The sequence below is a fragment of the Moschus berezovskii genome, chromosome 28, assembly GCF_049115385.1.
Source record: "Moschus berezovskii isolate FMDL1 chromosome 28, NW_MosBer_1.0, whole genome shotgun sequence".
Classification (NCBI taxonomy): Eukaryota; Metazoa; Chordata; class Mammalia; order Artiodactyla; family Moschidae; genus Moschus; species Moschus berezovskii.
This window is the reverse complement of record NC_142487.1, coordinates 24,520,063-24,536,024: the sequence shown is the minus strand read 5'-3', so window position 1 is coordinate 24,536,024 and position 15,962 is coordinate 24,520,063. Positions and strand designations below refer to the sequence as shown.

Genomic DNA, 15,962 nt, shown 5'->3' with positions numbered 1-15,962 from the left:
AATTTTCAATTTTCTCTATTTTTAACTAATTTTAAATTGACACATGTGGCTAATGGCTTTCTCATTGTACAGTGCAGGTCTGGACCATCTGTCTTATGCACTGTCCCACAATCTGGATTTATGAGATTGCTTTCTCATAATTCTTTCCTCATTATTGGCAAGTTGATTGCATAAATAGTAATATTTATTTCCAATAGCATGTTTCCAGAATATGTCAGTTTGCAGTTATGTCAAATATATAATATTATGCCAGTTTGTCCCAGACAGTGTTGAATAACAGAGCACTTTAATGCAACTGTTCAGCTACGCTACTTGTTTTGTGTGTCCCAAGATAAATTAAAAAAACAATTTAAAATAATTTAACTATTTAGTTTACTTTCATCATTAAGATATTGGAAGTATGACTGCAGTGTTGCCTTCAAGCTTGGGGTCTTGACCCTACGTATAGTATGGAAGAGGTGTCATGGCAGGATGGTAGACATTTAAATGTTTGTAAGATTTTGTCACATCTTCAAAACAGATGTTTATGGAGTTCAGAATAATTCTATAGAAGTGAAACTTTTCTTCCTACCTCGCTTTTTGAATTGACTATAATATGTTACCCTGAGTAATATATTTAACATCTAATGCAGTATAACATTTCGGAGAAGGCAATGGCAAGCCACTCCAGTACCCTTGCCTAGAAAATCACATGGACAGAGGAGCCTGGTGGGCTGCAGTCCATGGGGTCGCTACTAGTCGGACACGACTGAGCAACTTCACTTTCACTTTTCACTTTCACACATTGGAGAAGGAAATGGCAACCCACTCCAGTGTTCTTGCCTGGAGAATCCCAGGGATGGCGAAGCCTGGTTGACTGCCGTCTATGGGGTCGCACAGAGTTGGACACGACTGAAGCGACTTAGCAGCAGCAGCAGCAGTATAACATTTAATATAATAGAATATTTTGGCTTTGAAAGCATTTAGGCTAGTCTGTGAATAATTAAGGGTCTATTCTAATGAATTTTTACCATTTTGATAATAATTTGACCTGTAAAAATTTTTTTCTTTAGTCTTTCAGAACTGTATACACATGTATTAGTATATATATTAGTATTAGTAATGAAGACTGATAGAACATGCAACTGATAATTTATAATACTTGGTAAACTTTATTACTTGGTAAATATTAAAGCAGTTCTTATTTAGTCAAAGAAATGGATACATTTTTAGAAAAATAGTTTATCAAAATCAACTCCACTAGAAGCAGAATTCCTAAATAGATCAGTCACCATTGAGGAAATAGAGAAAATAGTAAAAGAGTTCTTCCATAAATGCCAGGATGACTTCACAGGGAAATTCTAGCAAATCTCTATGAAGATCAGGTAGTCTAGTGTTACTGCAACTACTTAAGACCATATCAAAAGAGAAAACTTCCAAATTTATTTTTGAAGTATGACATTGATCCCAGAATCTGACAGAGTTTGTACCAAAAAAAAAAGTTACCAACCAGTTCCAGTTAGAAATATTGGTGTACAAATCTTAAATAAAGTATTAGTAAACAAAATCCAGCAATCTAGAGGAGAAAATCATGGTCTCCTCTTATGCAGGAAGAGCATTTACGAATGCTCTGTTCATTTACTTTGGCGGTACTGTGTGTGCTGCTGCACAGGCAAGGCTAGCTGCACTGGGTGGGGCTGCTCTAGCTGTGCTGCGTGGGCTTCTCACTGCGCTGGCTTCTCTTGTTGCCACCTCGTAGCACGGACTCCAGGGCACGTGATCGTCAGTAGTTGTGGCTCGTGGGTTCAGTGGTTGCCGCCTCGGGGCTCTAGAGCACAGGCTCAGTAGTGGCACACAGGCTTAGCTGCTCCCCACCATATGGGATCGTCGCAGATCAGGGATCGAACCTGTATCTTCTGCATTGGCAGGTGAATTATTTACCACTGAGCCTCCAGGGGAGCCCTGGAAAAAAATATGTGACAGAATGCAATATCCATTAATTCCTAAAGAATTCAGTAAAATTTTAATGGGAAAGTGCTGGAGACATTCCCACTGAAGTCAGAAACAGGACAGGGATGACCACCATCTCTGCAACTCTTTGGTGTTTTGTTGGAAGTGTTAGCCAGCACGTAACACAGGAAACGGGAAAATGTTAAAGGACGCCACAGGGAGGCAGTTAGCAAAATCCAAATAGAAGAAATCTACAGGCTAAACGACTGGATTAAAAGAGAAATTTAAGAGACATTAACCAAGTACAGTTGTTTATACTTTTCTTGGATTCTTATTCTGAGTTTTAACGGATTCAACTGTAAAATATTTGAGACAGTTGAAGAAATTTGAACATTGATATTGGTAATACTAAAACATCAATGTTACAGTCATGGTAATGATATTAAAGATTCTGTCTTTAAAGAAATGCCTTATGAAATGCTTATGAACACACTGAAATGTTCATGAATAACATGAGAAAAGTGTCCAAACTTTACATGAAAATAATCGGGAGAAAGGTTGGGACTGGTTGCAGAGTGCAGGTGAAACCGGAGTGGCCGTGAGTTGATGCCTGTTGCATCCAGGAGGCGGGCACCTGGGTGTCACCATGGTAGTCTATCTAGTACGTTTAGAATTTTCCATAATATAATTTTTTAAGTAGTTATTTGCTATTCATCTTTTTTTTTTTTTTTTTACCATTTCTTTGGCTTGTGCTGGGGTCTTAGTTGCAGCATGCAGGATCTTTAGTTGCATCGTATGGGATCTAGTTCCCCTGACTAAGGATTGAACACAAGCCCCCTACACTGGGAGCTCGGAGTCTTAGCCACTGCACCACCAGGGAAGTCCCTAGTTCATCTTGAATCGAAACTTTTCATGGATACAGGTTTAAAGAGTGCGTGGTCACTAGAAGAGGGAGTTAGGCTTTCTTTAGATATTTTGTAGACATTTATTTTAATTTGCGTATTTTCCACTGCCAAACATTGTACTAAAAAAAAGTGTTAAGTTAGCATTTAGTAATCTTTGTGTTAAAGACTTGGTTTTAGATACTTAATAAATGGGCTCAGCCTCAATTTGGCTTTAATTATTAGTGGTAGATATCAGAAGTTTAGACAAAAAGGTTATTATAAAAGTTTTAGTAACTTTTAAATGAGGTAGAAAATTTTTAACTTAATCAAGAGAATTACTCCAATACAAAATAAAAAGTTTTTTAAAAAGAGAGAATCAAAAAAAAAAGAATCACAAGAATGTATTGTACAGCACAGGGAATAAAGTCAATATAGTATATACAGGTTATTAAAAAGATAAGGGGATTATAACCATTAAAAATTGTTAACCACAAGTGTCATACACTGAAAACATAATTTTATAGAGTTAAAAGAGAATTACATATTTACTTTTCTTACTAAGATTTTTATACCAAGTCCAAATGCTTTGCTAAAGTCTTGGTTTAAATTTTCAGATGGATTTAATGCCTTTTATTAACAAAGCTGGCTGTGAGTGTCTTAATGAAAGTGATGAGCATGGATTTGACAACTGTTTGCGAAAAGACATGACCTTCTTGGAATCTGACTGTGATGAACAGGTAACTGAATGCTTCGGGCTTGTAGAGGTTATCCGTGTTCATGTCCACACGTTTCTGTCTCACGGTTTCCTGTCTCTCCTTCCCAGACGATCATTTTTTCTTCCTTTTTGTAACTTCACCTCTGTCCTCTGACCCTGCCAACTCACCCGTCTTTGTTTGTTTATGCCAGCTGCACTGCGGAGAATCACAGATTTGTCCGGAAGCCTGGGTTGAGCCTTCACTATTCTTAAGTCTTTTTGTTCATTCTTGAGCTGCCTTCACGCTTTCTACCCACCTGAATGAGACTTAGTTAGATAGCACTCCTTCTACGTCTGGCCCTCACTGCCAGTAGAAACATGCTGTGTTTCCCTGTGTTTCCTGCAGTGTTGTCCCAGAGGAGGTGGGGTACTGTAGTTCTGCCTTGGTCACGCCATTTCTGTCTTCATCTTGCCTGTTATTCAAAATTTTATTTTCTTAAAAACTTTTTTCTTATTTAATTACTATACCATTGCCTCTGCTTTCTCCCCATTGCAGTATATCTTTTATACGTTCACAAAAGTTATTTCTCTAAAATATAAATCATATTTATATTTTGATTTCTTAGAAGAGTTAAATGATTCTTCAGTGGCTTCAGGAAGAGGGTGTCATATGCTTACTGACTTTCTCTACTTGTGGCTTTCTGCTCTCATATTCTCTTCACCTATGGTTCAGGTCCCTAAATGGGTCATGTTTATTTCCTGACACCCAAATACAGGTCAAGTATTAAAAGTACTTACATAACTAAAGAGAGTCGTCTAAGTGTTTTCTTAAGCAAATAGACCACAGTGATTTGAAATAAATCTAAATCCCATCTTCCTTTGCTCCAACCAGAACTATCTTATTTTATTGCTTGAAAAGACTGTTCATGTTGTGCGCCTTGTAAATGGTGCCCTAAATGTAATGTGGTGATGTGTATCAGAAGGGCTGGCTATAGCTTCCCTGAAAACTTCCTGCTGAGGAAACCTTCCTCCCAGGGTGGGAGCATAGGTACCTTTATCAGACAGAGTTTTGGCTGGAAAGAAGATTGAGTGAATGAATCAGAGAGAGGCATTTCAGCAGTTTTGTATTTCAGTTCCCTTGTGTGGCTTTCCAGATTCAGTGAGTCAGATTCATTTAGGATGGAAGTTGGGAGGTGACTAATAGAGCTGTGAGTCCTGTTCTCTTGAGTTTTGAATCAGATCGAGTCCATTTGAGATCTAGTCTCTCCACATAACCTGTGTGCATTGTCTCCACGTTATCAAGTGGCACGGGTAGATGGCAGCCACAGATAAACTGTTTCAGAAAATATTAAGCTTAATATGTTAAAATACATAGTTTTAAGTTTTAATTTGGGGGTTTTGTTTAATTTTGGGGGGGAGGGGAAGCGGATTGTTGCCAGTTTTTAGGTCATGAGGCCTTAGGTTCTTAAAATATATTTTTAATTAATTCTGTTAAATTTTGTTGTTATTCCTTTATAAAAATAATAGATTATTGTATTTCTCAAATGTCAAACTAATCAAGTTACTTTTAGCTTACTGATATTCTGTATTACACTGGTTTTGTTAGGTGAATTAAATTTTTTCTGCTTCTTAATTATTTTAATTCTCCTTAGCTGTTGTGTTACTTACTTAAGATGTTTAACAGCCCTTTAAAAATGAGACAATTATTTTCTTCACAGCTTCTTATTACTGTGGCATTCAATCAGCCTGTTAAACTTTATTCAATGAAATTTCAAGGGCCAGATAATGGTGAGTAATGGGCAGCTTTTCTTTAAAGTAGCTTTCTGCTCTATAGACCTGCTGGCATATATTTAAAACTTTTCTTTGGTTTAAATTGATGTATAGTTGATGTATTGTAGTATGTTTCAGGTGTACAACGTAGTGATTTGGCAGTTTTTAAGGGTTATACTCCATTTCCAGTTATTCTAAAATATTGGCTGTATTCCCTGCGTGTATCCTTGTAGCTTATTGACTTTATACATAGTTGTTTGTACCTCTTTAACTCCCTACCCCTATCTTGCTTGTCCCCTTCCCCTCTTCCCTTCTAGTGACTAGTTCATTTTCTTTATTTCTGAGTCTGTTTCTTTTTTGTTAGATTCACTAGTTTTATTTTTTAGATTCCACATAATAAGTGATACCATGCAGGATTTGTCTTTTTCTGTCTGACTTGTTCCCCTGAGCATAATATCCTCCAAGTCCATCCATGTTGCTGCAAATGGCAAAATGTCATTCCTTTTCATAGTTGAGTGGTATTTGATTGCGCATATGTATATACTCCATCTTCTTTATCCATTCTATCACTGGTCCCTTAGGTTGAAACTTGTTATCAAATAGAGGTAGAGATTAGCACACACATAGGAGGATCTCTTGTTTTCGGAAAGAGTGAAATTGTTCTTGGAACAAAGCAATGACATATAATGTAAGATTATTGGGCCAAAAGTAATTAAAAAAAAAAAAACTTTTACCATTTTCCTCTACTTCTGAAAACAAAGGATCCCTTTCTTCCAACTAAGAGTTCTAGGTTTGAGGTAGCTGTTTTTCAGGGTGGGAACTGGGGGAGAATTATTTCACATTCTTCCTATTACAGGCGATAAAACTAAGGCCCTAGATCCTCCTATGTGTGTGCTAATTATAGTTGCGTTTTCTTTACGCATATTATGATGCTGTAAACATGGTTGTGCAAATTTGGCATTTCTCATTTTGTTCAGTAAAGAGTTGTCCTTACTCACCCCACCCCCTTTTTTCTGTTTCTTTTTTTTTTTTTTTGCTGCTGGGAGTGGACATGGGCGGGGCCTGAGGTGGGGAGTGGGGACAAGGATTTGTTGTTGCTTTCATAGTTGATTGGGAGAAACAGTGCCCTGTTCATCAGATAGCATTCCCTTAAGTCATTTACTATTCTCAGTTTCCATGGGTTAATGATTTTTCACTAATAAAATTGTTAATTTATTCTGAAAATACAAAGTATGTGTAATAGCAGATGCCATAGAAAGGGGTATGTAAGCAGTGTGGCTATGCTAAGTTTCCTCAGTCAGTCACAGGATACTGGTCTGAAGCTCGAGAGACTAAGACATTCTACAGAGTGGTTTTATCACTGAGCACAGCCTAATCCCTAAGATGAAATTTGGCAGTTTGTGTAGTTAACTTCCTCTAGCTAAATATTGTCACTGATAATGCTTTTCACCTAAGTAACAAAAGGTGCCAGCTGATGGCAACTGCACGACCCAGCTCAGCGTTTCCTTGATGAAACTGCTCATCATCCTGCATGTGCTGTCAGACTCCACTGCCGCCTTGCCAGTACCTCCTCCCTGGGAGCTGTACGTTCCTCATTGCCTGTCTCTTAGAGTTGAGGGCAGGAACTCTGTGTATATGTGTGTGTGTGCATGTGTGTTTTAATCTAGTATTCCTAGTGTTTAGTGTAGTTTTAGCAGGCCAAGAATATATCACCAAATGTCTGTTGAGAGAGAAGGAGTATGGTTGTGAAAATACTCAGAGGTTCTTAAAATTTCTAAAGATAAAGGTAGGTATGGGCATATGTGGGCCCGTCTGTATAGAGAGAACGTAATGATAAAGAGGACAGAGTATTATATGTTTGATGTTAGCGTTTGATTTTATTCTACCGTTCTATAGGTCAGGGTCCTAAATACGTAAAAATTTTTATCAATCTACCCCGATCTATGGATTTTGAAGAGGCAGAAAGAAGTGAGCCAACTCAAGCTCTGGAACTAACAGAGGATGATATTAAAGAAGATGGTATTGTCCCTCTTCGTTATGTTAAGTTTCAGAACGTTAACAGTGTAACTGTAAGTAGTGTTTGATTCAGATGCGTGCGGCGGGTTGTGGGTGACAGTTCATGCCGTCTTCAGTGCCCTAGCTGATTCAGGTTATCCTTAAAAATGGTTAATTGTCCGTTTGGTTTAAAATGCATAAAAATGTCTAATGAGCTAATTAATTTTTCTTCTTTTTAATTCATCTGTGTGCCCTAAAAAGGAAGGTGGATTTTTAAAACTTGTAGGTTTGTCAAATATACATATATATATGGCATGTATATGCCAACTTTTGTTAAAAGTTTATTCTGAAACATTTATTCTTAAACCAGATACTCATTCTTCCTTCGTACCTGGTAATGAGTGAGGATACGTTTCTAAAATCCAGTTTACTTTTGAATTGTGTAGTGGCCATGATCTCAGTAAAAATTGACTTTGTAAAAACATAATTCTGTGTTATCTTAATTTACATTACAAAATCAGCAGCTTTTTAGAAATTACTAATTGCTGTTTTGAATTCTAGTATTAAACCCAGCACATGCTTCTAAACCACCTGTCAACTAGAGCCCATTCCATGAGAGCGGGGGTTTAGGAGGGTTAGAATAGAATGCCATGAAAAAGGAGTTGGAACCAGCACAGAGTCACCTGAGAACAGGCTTGCCAAAGGAGTGTAATTGCTTTGTGTCAGTAGATTCTGGTTTTTATAAATTAGAAGAATGCTATAGCTGTGTTCATTTTGGGAAGTTTTCAGTGGAATTTCACAGAATATACTTAGTGGTAAGATAAAGGATTATATTGAGTTTTGAGTAAAGTATTTTACCCAGATGAAATTAAAGAAAATGGTTATATCAAACTGGAACACTGGTTATGAAGTATTTTCTTGACTTTATTCATTTGAAATATTTACAAATATTTGTTACAATATTTGTGGCATTCAATTAATGACACCTATTGCTTTATGTAGTGATGAAAGGAAGGGATTTGTTTATTGGAAAAAGCCCTTTAAACCCAGAGATCCTAATATAATCTCTTCTGTCTTTGAAAATCATTGAACATAGTTACTTTGTGATAGGTTCACAGTCTTTACTGTGTCCTATTAAAATCATACTTTTAAACTCGTAATTTTAGTCAGTGACTGAAATTCAGACACAGAAAGCACACCTGTCACTTTTTTTGATGATAAAGTTGAAATCGAAATGACAGTTTTGATCAGAAAGTCTCTTCTCCTTGAGAAGGATGTGGCAACCCACTCCTGTATTCTTGCCTGGAGAATCCCCATGGACAGAGGAGCCTGGTGGGCTACAGTCCAGGGGTTGCAGAGAGTCGGACATGACATGACTGAAGAGACTGAGCACACAGACGAGCTTAAAAAACACGCGAAGCGCAGTGTAGTTTTAGGAGCTGATTTCCAGAGCGCTCTTTTTCCTTTTAACATTCTAGGGGATAGAATGAATGACGGAATACCAGAAAGAATATAACTGCCAAGATTTTCCTCAGTAAAAAATTTTAATTTTAGTAAAATTTCAGTTTCATACTCTTTCAGTATTCCCTGTAAATAATTTAATTTTGACCCTTCAACATTATCATGCCAACTCATTCAGCGCTTACATATGTAAGTATCCTGCCATGATCCCCCTGGACAAGGTAAGAACAGTCGAGTAGACAGTAGAATTAATGATGCTATAGGAATCCTCGTGTAAATGTAATTTGGATTAATCCTTATAAAGAATGGAAGGTATTTTTATTAATAATCTAAGAAAATCGATTAAATGTTTGAGCATGTTTATCGAAAAAGAAGTGTAGTCATTAATGGTAAAATTCTTTGTGTGTGTAGATATTTGTTCAGTCCAATCAAGGTGAAGAAGAAACAACAAGAATTTCATATTTTACTTTTATTGGAACTCCAGTTCAGGCAACAAATATGAATGACTTCAAACGAGTAAGTTTGTTTAAATGATATCTAGGACAAATAAAAATAGTAATTTTAAAATTATCAAAATCATATTATATCATGAACTCTTATAAGGATAAACAGAACAGTAGGGTCTTCTAATCACATTTTTAGATTTCTTACTAAGAGAAATCTCTAATAAAGATAAGTCTCATTGACACAGTGTCTGTTAATGAATGACATCCAAATAAGAAGGTATAAATTATTGTTTTGTTATAGAAGGTAGTTAGGGATAGTGAAAAATTGGAGTACATTAAGTCATTATTAGTGACTTTTTAAGAACTTTGCTTGCTTATATTAAGATTTTGATTATCATTGTTTCTGATGAAAACATATTTAAAATGACAGTGATTTTAATCAAGAAGAATGGGCTCCTTTACTTCACTGAGATGCTTTCAAACCATGTCTTTGTGCTGAAGAACACATTTCAGCAAATAACTCTTCAGTGAACAGGCATGTGTGTTCAGCGGCTCTTTTGGTTTGGTTTTTGTTTTTAAGGACATACTCGTAAGGTTTGCATAAGAATTTATGTTACCGTGGGACCTTTAGAAATGAGAACATTGTGCTTCTAACTGGTAACAGCTCCTGAGGATGACTCTCAAAATATGCAGCCACAGCGCATAGATGCGCCGTCAAGGACTGTGTCAGTTCAGAACCCCCTTGCTGTACGCAGATTGCGTGTGCAGCAGCGCAGGAGATGGAGGTGTTGCGGTATTTCCGATGGCTGCATCTGGCAGGAGGTGTAGAACTGGGGTGATTATTAAGAGAGGAAGTGTTTCCCCAGGGCTGCCAGTGTGTCGAGGAAGAGGCACCTGGTTTATCAATTTAGACCCCTGTTTGGGGAATTGAAGCCATGAAACACCCAGAAAACTCATTCTTTTTGATGAGGTTTAATTCAATTGCAGGAAAATAAATAAAATTTCCTAACAGTAGATGAACATAAGTTCATCTTATGAAACTGGACACTGACAATAGATATTTTAACGTCATTTTCCAACTGCTGTCTTCCTGTCTCACAGTGTAGTTAACTTTTGGGAGCTGTAGGAACAGTTTTGTTGTTAGATCTGTCATGTGGGATGTTTGACATACGCATGACAGGTCAGAAGAAGCAGAGATTAAACATCTACGTTTTGATGATACAAAATGTGCTGCACTGGGAAACTGTGTGAGCAACAAAGACGTTTTGGCTGCCTGCTCTGCTCGTTTGCTTGTTTGAGTCAGATGCCGTTGGATTTGGCTTTAACTGTGCCTTGCATAGTTTGCTTCTTTCCTACGATCTCTTACTCTAAATCCCGTTATTTCCTCTGGTTTCCTGCTTCTCACCTCAGCTTACGCTACTTGATTTCCATGTTTCCTCCAGGTAACTAACCCCTGCTCTTACTTAGCAGCAGCCTGCCAGCCAGTTACAGGTTTTCTAGTGAGCATTAGTGATTGCCCATCTCAGGATGCGTCCTGCTCTTTGTTCTTAACATCCCCTCTCCTACCCCAGCACTTCCCTGATGGCTCAGTGGTAAAGAATCCACCTGCCAATGCAAGAGATACAGGTTCGATCCCTGGTTCAGAAAGATCCTCTGGAGAAGGAAACAGCAACCCACTCTAGTATTCTTGCCTGGGAAACCCCACGGGCAGAGGAGCCTGGTGGCTGCAGTCCATGAGGTCACAGAAGAGTCTGACACGATGTAGCAACTAAACAGCAGTTCATGTCTGGTCTTGCCTATTCTCTCTCTCTTGACTACCAAACTACCTTTTTTGACTGTCTTTAGGATCGTAGGGTATTTTTCTTTTCTTCTTTGAGAGTATTTGTGTTTGTTCTGTAATACTATATGTTTAACTAGGTACTTTTTTTACCTTATTAAAAATGACTATAGAACAGCAGTTCTCAAAACTTGATGGTCCCAGGACGCCTTTACACTGTTAAAGATTGTTTTGGGCCAGGATTTATCTGATACTTACCATCTTAGAAGTTAAAACTGGGAAATTTAAACAATATTTACAAATAATAAAATTATTGTGTTAGCACAAGTGATTTTTTAAATTAAAATACTTACTTTCCAAAACAAAACCAATTTTGTGAGAACATTGTTTTACGTTTTGACAGAGTATTGTATATTTTAAGTATACAAAGTATTGTATATTCTAAGCCTAGCTTAGAATCCTCATTCTCGTATTTGCTTCTGCATTCAGTTTTGCTATCATAAGTCATGTAGTCTCTGGAAAACTTCATTGTATATTGTGAGACAATGCGAGTTAAGACAAATAACAATTTATTTAGCATTATTATGAAAGCACTTTTGACCTTGAAGACTCCCTGAATGGGTTTCAGGGTCAGCCAGCTTGGATCACACTGAGAACTGCTGCAAAATTTATGTAACAGTGTAATGGACTTCCTTCTTGGTGTTCTGGATTTCTTAATCCTTTGCTTTTATAATGTCTGATAAATTTTAATTGTTTGAATGATTTTCTTATGTATATTAATGTTACATTTTCTTCCAGTAGTTTCTGAATGAGATCGCACTGCTTGTGTCCTTCATTGTCCTGTAGTGTTATTTCTCAAAAGTAAGCTAATATTTTAGTAGTTCTCATATTGCTAAGCCAGCAACTTTAGTGTAGGAAAGCTGCAGTTAAAAAGCTAGCTTATGTTTAACTGAAATTGGCCTTATTGAGAGTCACTTACTAAAAGCCATCAGTGAGTGTGGATTCTAGTGAAGGAAATGATATAGATCCGTGCTCTGATTGTTGTAGTCCCTGTGGTACTGTGTTATGTGTAGTCATAACCTCTGATAGTACCAAGTTTATATTGTTAAAGGCTACTGCCCTAAGGTTTGGAATGCTAACCAATGTGAATCAAAGCTTAGTTCAGGGCAGCAGTGGGCACTTTAGGTAGAACGGAAAATGGGAACCCTGGGTGTGGAAGAGCGATGGTGCAAGTCCTGCATTCACGGACAAGGCAGGTGTGGCACTTTGTCTTTATTTACTTAGTCATTTGACTTTTAAAGGCCTTGCACACAGTAATTAGAATTTAAAATTTCAGTATAGACTTGGCATGTGTTTTATCAGCACAGAGAGGTGAATTCCAGCACCTCTTTGTGTAGTGAAGAGAATTGTGTAAAATGATTTTAGTGAATGATGAAACAGAACTATGGAGCATTTCCAGTTTCTGTTTCCATGTTGCATGAGTTGTTCCTTGTTAATTTTAGTTCTCAGAATGTCATTTGTCTTCTCCTTATGTTATTAAGATGACAGAAGCTAAGGTAATGCTGTTGAATCTTTGTGGATAAAAGTCTTAGACCACCTTGCATACTCTTACAGTTTTTGAAGGTCATACTTGTCAGATTTGGGAGACGAGAACATACCTTCCATTTTTCTGTCTTTGGCTCATAGGCATTGTGCCCAGATTATAATATGTACTTAGGCTATCTGTTGTTGTAGTGAATGTACTCTTCTATGTTGCAGCATGAAGAAAGCTTGCCATTTTAATTGGAAGTAGATGTTTTCTTTGCAAAAATATGCTCTTCACATGGTTTGCTTGATTTTAATACAAAAGTATTCAAAACTGAGCAAAAGTGAAGGGGCTTCTGCTGCTTAGGGAATGAGGTGCATGTGAAAAGCAAAGCAGATTTTCTTTCAGGGCGATAGACAGACTTTTCTTAACTGGCCATTCGCCGTATCAGCTATCTTTGTAACATTTTTGTCTGTTTATTTTTCAGCTTTTTTAATCCAACTCAAATGAACTAAACACAGAAGATTTTTAAAAATGAAGTCCTGTAAAGATTGACCTTATCCCGTTCCACTCCCCTTCTTGCTTCTGTGCTCACCTAGCGCCTGTCTGCCCTCACCCTTCTCACGGTCTCGCCATTGCTGGGGCAGGATTCCTACAGCGTCTGTCGTCCGGATCCGCCCCTTGTTACCTAGATTGCCTCAACCATCTCTGTCTTCAAATCTCATCCTAGTCACTGTTTCTCAGTGGGCCTTTTATTTTGTTTCAGTTTTTGTTCTGATCTTGCAGCTAGGTGCTTTAGTTTCATTACTATACCAGGTTGCTCAGCCAACTTTTTGTTTGTTTGCTTTTACTTTCTCCTGTCTCATTTAATTTTGTACTACATTTTGAGAAATAATATTGCAGTGAGACTTACGTTGTCATAAATATTTTTAGATTTAAATAGTCGGATAATGTTTTAATCTGATCTAAAGTTTATATTTTTTAGAAACAATAGAATCATTTTGGAAATGTGAGGAGTTTCATCAAGTTCTTTTATATTTGAGCTAGTGTAATATATTGCTTAGGCTGAAGTTGAGAGATACGGGTTTTCTCATCGGAACTGTAGTCCTACAATCTTTTTGCTGATTAATTATGGGCCTGTCCTCTGCTCTGCCAATGCACATGAGTTCAAGGCCAGTTGAAAGACTTACGGACTAAAGTTAGGCTGAGTTAAAATATTAACATAAACAATCAACGGACTCCTTACTGAATAAATATTTTTGACACCTAATTTTGATGTACCAAAACTTTTGTTTGTCGGAAGTGTAATATAAAGACTTAAAAATGAATAAAAGAGCTTTACTGTGGGGGTGAGAAACTCCTTATTGGAATGCTGAATTTCTTCTTTTTTCCAGAGAATACACATTGGCAAGTTGAGAGTTATCAGCCTGTGAAACAGTATGCAGATTCGTGTCTTCTACTGTATCACATCTGCTAAAATGTTAATTTTTAATATTAATTGTTTTTGTTTTCTTTTGCTTAATCTAATAGCTCTGTGTTTGTGTGTTCCCAAGTGATATAGCGATCAACAATGCTTTCAGTGTTTATCTGCTTAAATTCATTTGTGGTACAAACAGCGCCACCTCCCCTTCTTTCTTAGGAAGACTCCCCCTCCCCCAGGTCTTAAAACCTGAACTTCTTACTCTCATCTACATACTCTTTTATGAGACTGTCTTTCTGTATCTTTTTTGGCTTTTTGGACTTTGTAACACATGGTTTCCTTGGATAAAAGAGGAGTTATTTTAAAGCAATAAAAGTATTTTTCCTCAAGATGGGGAAAACAGCATTTCTTGTAAAATGTGATTAGGAATTCAGTAGAATGGATTTTTATCTTTTCCCATGAATGACATTGACCCAGCCAAGTTCTGTTTTAGACCAGATTTGTACTGAAGATCTTTGTGAGTTTTGCTTGATTCAGGCACTGCCTTTTGGACCAGAATCAATTTAAAATACGAAAATTGTATTTACAAATGTACATAGAAATTTTGTTATATGTAAATATATGTACAGTGGCTTGCAAGTAGATTTCCTTAGAGGCATTTTTGCCATGAGAATACATTATTATGAACTTTAGGTTTAAAGTAAATTGTTTGATTAGAATGTAGTTTTAGAACCTTCCCACAGAGACTTTGTTTTCTAGAACTATTGTTAGAAATCAGATTTATTCATCACAGTTTTATGCTGCGACATTTATAGCAACCTAGGACATTTTTTAAACCTTCCCATAGAAAATTTTTCTAATCATTGACTGAACCTAGATTTATTCTTTATATTTTAGTAGTATATTTTAGTAACCAGGATTTTTTAAAAATAGAAACTAGGCAAAATTAGTAATGTTTAATTTGTTTTCATTGCATGTCTACATATTGATAGAAAAGTCTAGAAACCTGTCATCTTGGGCATGAAGACATAAGTTTAGCATACTCTTTTAATTTCTACATTATTTTGTGATCGACATTTGATATCTAATTGCCTAAAAATAGTATGCCAAATATGTTTCACTCATGTAGCATCATCTTTTTATTAACTTCTCTAAACTGTCAACCTTGTTTTGAAAAGTTGCATTACTTTTTCTTAAAACAGTGTGAAATACCAAAAATAGCCTGCATGTATTTTAGTTTTAATTTCTAGAGGCTGGGAGGGGAGAAGGGGTCACAGTTTGCTTCAACAATGACGATACACTGCATGCCAAAGAAATGCAAATACAAAAATTAATATAGGGTTTAAAAATGGTAACAGTAGTAGTATTTTGAAAATAACTCATATTTCTAAATCAATAAGAGGTATATATAAAGTTATTTTTGTTCTTCCTAGGTAGTTGGCAAAAAAGGAGAAAGCCACTAAAGGTACAAAAGACACTGGAAGACCATATTGCAATCGGATCTGCAGCTCCTGGATAATTGCTTGATTCTCGCCAGAGACTTTCAATATTTCATTCATTTCCATTACCAATAAATCATTGCTTTTGCTCAGATGGTATCACTAGTGTTTCTATTGTAACCTTAATACATGCAGTTGTAAATAAAAGTAACTACTTTTGCCAAGCTTAATTTCTGTTGTTCTAAATAAGTATTTTCTCTTTCTTGGACACCTTCTGATTTTAGCAGAGACTTCAGTGATAGTGTATTGATCAAAAGCCTGTTTCTCTCTTTAGACGAGCAGAACTGTTTTAGAAACTGAGGCGTGTGTGTGCATTCATGTGCACACACAGCAAGTGATTTTGACACGTGGACTTGGAATAGCTAACTGTGCTCAGACTCACAGGTTTGTTAAACAGCAGCTGGGCATCTGGCCTGTAGAAAACACCCAAATTATAAACTACCAGAAATAAATAATGAGACTTCACTGTTCCCACCTAAGACTGTCAGTGGTACCCTTTTGGATAAACTTAAAATTTGAGTCATCTTTTTCAATATATGTTGAAAGGTATTGTTGAAAATAC

General features: G+C 36.7%; 1 protein-coding gene across 4 annotated transcripts in view; it reads left to right on the top strand.

Moving 5' to 3' along the window:
- TXNL1 (thioredoxin like 1) overlaps positions 1–15,570 on the top strand; it is a 32,061-nt gene extending 16,491 nt beyond the window's left edge. The window contains exons 4-9 of one of the 4 annotated variants that reach the window (XM_055417422.2): positions 3,428–3,550; positions 5,226–5,295; positions 7,174–7,346; positions 9,145–9,249; positions 13,876–13,918; positions 15,335–15,570. In XM_055417422.2, the coding sequence (XP_055273397.1) occupies positions 3,428–3,550; positions 5,226–5,295; positions 7,174–7,346; positions 9,145–9,249; positions 13,876–13,914 (510 nt within the window). In that variant the 3' untranslated portion in view covers positions 13,915–13,918; positions 15,335–15,570. Of the gene's footprint in view, positions 1–3,427; positions 3,551–5,225; positions 5,296–7,173; positions 7,347–9,144; positions 9,250–12,968; positions 13,842–13,875; positions 13,919–15,334 lie in introns of those variants that run through there. The other 3 variants (XM_088833494.1, XM_055417423.2, XM_088833493.1) reach the window with 3 other exon arrangements.
- The last annotated feature ends 392 nt before the right edge of the window (positions 15,571–15,962 follow it).